Here is a 7,886-nt window from a genome sequence, read left to right as displayed (position 1 = left end):
GAGGAGGGGGCGTGGCAAGGGCCCTGCGTGGTGCGTGCCCCGCCCCCTCCGGGAGCCCGGATGAAGAGTAACGCCATTACCGCCGGAGCCGCGGAGAGCACTGGCAGGCGGTGACTGCACACCGGACCGGCCGCGCCATGAGAGTCCTCTCCCGCCTGCTTCTGCTTCTCTTGCTCGCGTTCCCCGCTACCCTCTTGCTCCGCAGCGGCCCTGGAGGTGAGGCGAAGGGGGTGGGCGGCGGGTCTTGGCCGGGAAGGAGACGCCAGCGACAGCCAAGTTTGAAGCTGGAGGCGGCAGCGGCTCCTGGGTCCAGCGTCCGTCCCGCCAGCCTCTGCCCACCCCTTCCCCGACCCACGACTTGTAGTAGGGGGGGTCCCAGCGCGCGCGGGCCGAACCCCGCTGCGGCCTCTGCCCGTTCCACGCGGAGCGCGGGGCAGTGCCGGGCGACCTTGCTTGGTGACCGCCCCTAGCCTTGGGTTTCTCCCCTGTCCCGGGACCCGCGCCTGCAGCTGTGGCCGGAGTTGGTGGGTCCTCGGCTTGGGGAAGAGGGCGAGGGGGCAGTGGGCACAGCTGCACCCTGAGCGCGCTGCAGCCCGTTGTATTTCTTCTGGCCGCCTCCGCTCCACCCCCATCCGCTCTGGGCTGACGTGTCTTTAGCTTCCACGTTGGGAGTCTTTCTTCATTCATTTGCTGAAACCCGTGGTTTCTACACACTTAAACTCTTAGAGCACCTCCGCCCCCCCACCCCCTTTCTGGTCATCTCCCTGTTTATCAGCACCCGACCCCTGTGTGTTACCAGGAGTCTTCGTTTCAGAAAAACTCCGCATCTTCGCCTTCATTGTCCCCCCCCTACTCCCAGGCCGACTGAGGAATCCTGCCTGTTACTTGAGCCCTCATTTTTCTTCTTCCTTTTTTCTATAACTGTTTTTTTGTTTTGTGGAAGCATCGCATTGCCCTGGGCGGGGGGGGGGGGGGGGGGGGGGGGTCGAATTCGACATTATACGCGTATTTCGGTTTATTCTTTTCCAACAGTTAATCTGGTGTGAAAATACCAGAACATTAAAGGTGTGGAAACTTGTCTTTTTGCCCTGGTTCTATTATGAACTTCAGTTTTCTAATCTGTAAAAGTCTGACTAAACGATCACTAGAATTCCTTTCATTCTGTAAGCTTAAGCAAGCTCTGTGGCAAAACGAATGATAGTGACAGGTATCCACGAGTGCTTTTGCAAAGAAAAGTGAAGTGAGACTGGTTTCTTTTTAGTGGTTAGAAAACCAAGTGAGAGAATTAACCAGACCTGTTAATGAATTCATTTGCAGGTTTAAAGAGGGATTCTTTTCCTTTATGAGTTGCTTGCTGGTTTGTTTTTATTTGGCTTTTTAAGGGAAATTTGATAGTTGTACTTATTTAGAATCCAGAATATGTTTTTCAGGTTTGAAAACATTTTCTTTTTTAAGGGAAAAAGAAAAAAGAAACCTGAATTGTATCTAAACCTAACTGGATATCTTTAAACATTTTTTTGTGAGGAATGGTCTTTCTTTCAAAGGATATTTTTTCTTAATTTTCCAATTGAGAATTGCTAGACTTTTTAGGCACAAAATTGTTACTGGTTAATATTAATACCTACTGAAATGTAGGGTGAAAAGCCGTTGTACATATTTAGTCTTGAAATTTAAGTCCAACTTAAAATTATGTCAGGATAGGTATTTTTTTAATTGGTTTTAGAAAATGACTTGTAAATTATGAATGCACTGTCTTTGTTCAGCAAACAGTAGAAGCTGTTTTTTAGTTCATAATGTGTGGCTTAGTGTTCTTTAATGTTTTACATAAATCTTAGCCGGTAAAAACTCAAGGAAGTGGAAAAGGCTTAAAATGCAGAGTCCTTAACATATACTGTTTTTCCTGGGTATTGCAGCATGTACACATGCTTCCTTTCCCACATTTTTTCCCCTCCTGAATTGCCACATCATCATTCTTTCTGAGAAATGTTGGAAGAGTCACTAGAACTTTGAAATTTCTTTTGAGTGTCTTGCCTGAGATTTAATATGACTTATTTAGAGAACTTTTGCCTATAAAATTATAATTTCTTGGCCTTACAGTTACGCTTAATTTTTTTTTTTAAAGATTTTATTTATTTATTTGACAGAGAGACAGCGAGAGAGGGAACACGAGAGAGGGAGTGGGAGAGGGAGAAGCAGACTTCCCGTGGAGCAGGGAGCCTGATGCAGGGCACGATCCCAGGACCCCGGGATCACGACCTGAGCCGAAGGCAGATGCTCAACGACTGAGACACCAGGCGCCTCAGTTATGCTTAGTTTTTAAGTGTAGGGGAAATAAAGTACTTAAAACATGTTTGAAGCCATATGCAAAAATAGATGCATGCTTTCAATGCTATCAACCCTGAATTTGGCGGTATAGTTTTTATTTTACCAGATGTGCTTTATGCAAGCTAGTTTTTACCGTGGATGCCATATAAATATTTGTTCCTTGGACTTACATGCTATCAAGTTCTAAGAGTTGGAGCTGTCGTCAACTTTAATAAATGTTTCTTGCCTAGTTATTGGGGTTGCTATTTTCTCAATTTTAGACCTGAGAAGGGATTTTTTTTTTTGTATGGTTAATAATAGGATTAAATTTTGGAGCTGCTTTTATTTTTTAATAAGATTTTATTTATTGACAGCACGCACATGTGCACACAAGCGGGTGGAGGGGCAGAGGGAGTGGGAGAAGTAGGCTCCCCTTGGAGCAAGGAGCCCAATGGGGCGGTGGAGGGGGGGTGATGTGGGGCTTGACCCCAGGACCCTAGGACCATGACTGAGCTGAAAGCAGACTCCCAACCGACTGAGCCACCCACGCACCCCTGGAGTGTCTTAGTTTTAAAACAAACTTAAAGTTTTTTATTTGAGCTTCAAGGCATCTTTAGTTTCAGCAGTTCATTTTCCCAACAATTAAGTGCTTTTGAAAATTAAACAGCATTTCCCATTAAAGTTAACATACTGTTGGTAAGACTGTCGATAAGATAAAATCATGAATATTCTAGATGCATTGTAATTTGGTATCTTTCAAGGGAACTGGGAAATTGAATTACTCCAAGGGGAAAAATGTATTGCCTATACCTGGGACTAAAAAAGCACTGGTATGCCAGGGGTAAAGGTTAACTGCTTGTTTTGTATTTTATTGTTAGGCTCATTAGCTACAGCTCAGGATCTTACAGAAGATGAAGAAACGGTGGAAGATTCAATAATTGAAGATGAAGATGATGAAGCAGAGGTGGAAGAAGATGAACCTACAGATTTGGTTAGTGTTCTATAAAATGTAATTCATGTTCATATCATTTCTAGAATTTATCCTTTTTTTTTTTTTTTTAAGATTTTATTTATTTGACAGAGAGGGAGAGCACAAGCAGGGGGAGTGGGGGGCAGAGGGAGAGGGAGAAGCAGACTCCCCGCTAAGCAGGGAGCCTGATGCGGGCCTCGATCCCAGGACCCTGGGATCATGACCTTCGCTAAAGACAGACTCTTAACCAACTGAGCCACCCAGGCACCCCTAGAATTCATCTTTTTATAGACAAATTTGATTTTCCAGGTTTGTTACTGTGATCAGTGAATTGAAATTGGGAGAAAGGGGGCAGTGATTGAGGATGGATCGTGGTATTTTCTTGCACATGGAGGGAGACATGAAACAGAACAATTAAAGATCATATGGACATGAGTCTAAGAGGGTACAAAGTGGGAATGGCACTGGATCAGTGTTGATAGATTTGGGATGCATGCTACTTAGCTTTTTGACTTTGAGTAGCTTCTCTCTCTGGATCTTTTTTTCCTTCATTCAGTAAGCAAATATTTACTGGGTCCCTACTATGTGCTAGGCACTTTTCCCAGTGCTGGAGTAAACAAACCAGGTATTTGGTCTCATGGAGTTTCTGTTCTTGGGGCAATATATATGTGTTTTGGTGGCAGAAAGTGAGGAGCAGGCAGTAAACAGTATATAAAATGTGTCCTGTGAAGAGGAAGGGGCTTAGAGAAGATCTCTTAAAAGTCCAGTTCTGAAATTTTTACTATGAAATTACAGTAAAACAGTAAGAATGTTGGGCTAGAATCAAGATCATTTCAGCATGCTTCTAGCTAGTTTTATTTCCTCTCTTGGACTATAATTTATCCTGCACAAATTTTTAAACTCCAGAATCAATCCTCTTCACAGACTTAGCAACACATTGCCTTCAGTGTCAGAAAACGAAGGCCATCAAGTGTGAACTCTATCAAATTTCTACTTCTGAATATATTATTCACTCATCCTTTCTACATTTTCTCCTTTAAAAATAGCTGTCTTTACTCTAAGGCTAGCCCTACCACCTGTGTTCTTGTCCTGATCTCGTCCTGTGGGATTTTATATTATTCTTTCCTTCTGTAACTTCATTGTTCCTTCTCAGTGACTTGATTCTGTTAAGTTATGCATGTGCTTATAATATGCCACTTCCTTATTCCTCCACTTTAAGTTGCTGCATATTTTCTTTTCTTTACCAGCACATATCTTAAAAAGAGTAAGCTCTCCCACTCTACTTACTTCACATTTATACTGTGGTCTGGTCCGAGGTAGTTAGTAAAACTGTTCTTGCTAAGTCACCACTGACCTAATTGCGAAATTCCTGGCCTGTTTTTCATTGTTAACCTGTTCGAACTCTTGTTAGCATTTGCGGAGTACCCCTTCCTTGAGTCTCTTCATGTTGGCTTCTGTCCCCCACCCCTTTAGTTTCCTCTGCCCAGCTGCTGCTGCTTGGTCTCTACTACCTTCTCTCCCTCTGCTTGGCTCTTTAATGTTGATGAAACCCGTGGTTTCAACCAGCACCACCTTTTACCGATGACCTTCAGATCTTGTCTCTAGCTGTTTACCTTACTGAGCTCCATGCCTTTATTTCCAGCTCTCTGCCGGATAGCACCATCTGGATACTCCATTCATACCTGAAATTTTATATCTTCAAAATGGAATTCAGCTTTTACCGTCCATCCCACCTCCATAAAATATTTTCTGTTTTGATATGGCTGTAGTGATTCAAGCTCTTGCCTTACGACTTCCATTTCTTTTTATCCCACAACCCATTAATCGAATCTTCAGGGTGATTTTTCTTAACCATTTCTCAAGTATACTCTTTCCTCCTTATTACAGCTTATGGTTCCTGCCTTCTTGCCTCTGGCCTCTTCCTATTTGTGGGTCTCTTCTCAAAAGTAGAAATTCACTAACTCTTACTAAATGAAGGGTATCATTAAGGATACTTAATATATAACATCAAACAATTGCACAGTCATCGAACAAATGTCTAAGTGTCTTCTCTTGAGTGTATGAGCTGGGTGTGAAGAATTTTTAAAGTATAAGACAGCCTTTGCCCGTGAGAAGTCTGTCTATTGGGAGAGAGAGTGTTTTATATAAGTGAGAAAAGTGAAATGCCAATAAACAGTGGTGCCCTTAAGCATCTCAATTTATTAAAGACCTGAACACTTCAAGTGTATGAATATCTCTCATTCCTAAGTGATAATCCTTACTGATGCCTATAGAAGTGCTGCACTGAGGATTAAAATTTTTTTAAAGGTAATTTTTTTTTAAAGATTTTATTTATTTATTTGACAGAGAGAATGAGTGGGGGAAAGGGGCAGAGGGAGAGGGAGAAGCAGGCTCCCCACTGAGCAGGGAGCCAGATGTGGGTCTTGATCCCAGGACCCTGGGATCATGACCTGAGCCGAAGGCAGACGCTTAACCAACTGAGCCACCCAGGCACCCCGAGGATTAAAATTTTAAATTAAAATTTGTTCACATTTTGTAACAACTTCATTGAGATATAATTTACATATCATACTGTTAACCTGTTTTAAACATGTAATTCAACAATCCATAGGAAAGGTACCAAGTTGAGCAACTCTGAATTTTAGGACCTTTCCATCATCCCAATATGATCCTGCTCACTTTTTTTTTTAAACCACTTCTTCCAAGTTGTGTGACATCTTCTCACAGGAAAATTGTTCTGTTAATTGGGATAGAAATCTTTTGGGGTGATGACAAGGTGCACTAGAACAGAAGTCGGCAAAATGGCTACAGGCTAAGTCTAGTTGTCCTTATAATTCTACATATTGTCTGTGGCTGCTTTCATACTGACACCTCAGAGTTGAGTAGTTGCCAGAGGGACCCCAGGGTTCCCAAAGCCAAAAATATTTGATATCTGGGTCCTTGGGTTGGTGCTGCTTTCGGAGTATTGTTTCCTTCACACTTGTGGGAGGATGGCGGGCAGGAAGACTAAGTTTGAGACTTTTTCCTGTGAGGTACTATTCCTGGCATTTAAACTAAGGGGGAAAATAAATACTATTTGTTTTAACTGCGAATTAAATGTTCCTTTGAAAGACACTGTTTTTAAACTTTTTTCAGACTTGGCAGATAAAGTTTACCCACCATGCTCTAGAACCTTACAGTTCCAAAATGTGGCTTGAGTACCTGTAGCCTTGGTATTTCCTGGGTGCTTTTAGAAATACAGAATTTCAGGCTTCCCCTAGAACTGCAGAGCTGCATAAAATCCCCAGGGGATTAGTACGTATATTATTCTTTGAGACGCACCACTCTGAAAGTTCTATGTTAACTGATGAGATACCCTGAAATTCATACCACTACTAATCCCAGCGAAGTCTTGGAGAAGAAGTATTTTGTCCCAAATCTAGTGAAGTCATTATTTTTAAATGATGTATTTTCCTCCATAATTATCTTTCTAATGTTTTTGTTAGGCTGAAGATAAAGAGGAAGAAGATGTATCTGGTGAACCTGAAGCTTCACCAAGTGCAGATACAACTATCCTGTTTGTGAAAGGAGAAGGTAATAGAGAAATGTTAGTTTTAACTCAGGCATAGGAATTTTTCAGATGACAAGCTCACTTTTTTGGGGAAGCATTAGTAATGCTTAAGATCTTTATTCATCTTCCTCTTTCTTACATTACAAGTATGGTATAAATACGTATTTCAAAAAAATCCTCTTATATGTGTGATTACCCATATCCATAAGGTAGTATTCCTGGCATTTAAACTAAGGGGGAAATTAAATACTATCTATTTTAATTAGAAGTTAAATGTTCTTTTGGAAGAAACTGTTTTTAAACTTTTTTCAAATTGCCACAGTAAACTGACTCATAATTTGAGTGTAAATATTAGTGAAATATTAAATCTGTATGATTAGGCCTGGATTAGAGCTTAGTTTCATTAAAAGAAAATATGATGCCTTATATTTATGGAGAGCTATAAACAAACACTGTTCTCAATATTTTGTGTGCATTCATTTAATCTTAACAGAAACCGTCTGAGGATAGTTACTGTTAAACTGAGGTTTAGAGAGGTGAAGAACATGTCCAGGGTTACTCATTTGGTAAATAGATTTTGAAGACGGACCCAGATGTGTCTGTCCCAAAGCCTCTGCTAAACTGGGTGTAACTCAGCTCTGTAGGCCACATACAATTATTGAAGACTTTTCTTTTTGAAGTTATTAATTATCTTTGTCTTCTCAAGTTTTGTTTTATTCCCACATATATTCGAATTTTATGCCTACAAAAAGTATGATTTGATTAAGAGATTTTCCCTCCTTTTTTTTATAGCTTCCTCATTGGGTTGTACCTTCAAATTTGTGTTTTGACTGATTGCTTGAAGTGGTATGGGTTACCTCGTTAATTTTTTTCTTTTTTTTAAATATTTTATTTATTTATTTGACAGAGACCGCAAGAGAGGGAACACAGCAGGGGGGGTGGGAGAGGAAGAAGCAGGCTTCTCACTGAGCAGGGCTACCTGAGCCGAAGGCAGATGCTTAACGACTGAGCCATCTGGGTGCCCCTAATTTTTTTTTTTTTCAATACTTTAACAGATACTAT

At 41.3% G+C, this 7,886-nt stretch overlaps 1 protein-coding gene across 2 annotated transcripts in view; it reads left to right on the top strand.

The window, feature by feature from the left end:
* Positions 1–41: 41 nt before the first annotated feature.
* SSR1 (signal sequence receptor subunit 1) overlaps positions 42–7,886 on the top strand; it is a 38,693-nt gene continuing 30,848 nt past the window's right edge. For both annotated transcript variants that reach the window (XM_035030810.1, XM_035030811.1), the window contains exons 1-3: positions 42–216; positions 3,183–3,295; positions 6,760–6,847. In XM_035030810.1, the coding sequence (XP_034886701.1) occupies positions 138–216; positions 3,183–3,295; positions 6,760–6,847 (280 nt within the window). In that variant the 5' untranslated portion in view covers positions 42–137. The remainder of the gene's footprint in view (positions 217–3,182; positions 3,296–6,759; positions 6,848–7,886) is intronic.

This window comes from Mirounga leonina, unplaced genomic scaffold (genome assembly GCF_011800145.1).
Source record: "Mirounga leonina isolate KUSES-001 unplaced genomic scaffold, KU_Mleo_1.0 Mir_366, whole genome shotgun sequence".
In the NCBI taxonomy this organism is placed as follows: domain Eukaryota; kingdom Metazoa; phylum Chordata; class Mammalia; order Carnivora; family Phocidae; genus Mirounga; species Mirounga leonina.
This window is presented reverse-complemented; position numbering and strand designations above follow the sequence as displayed.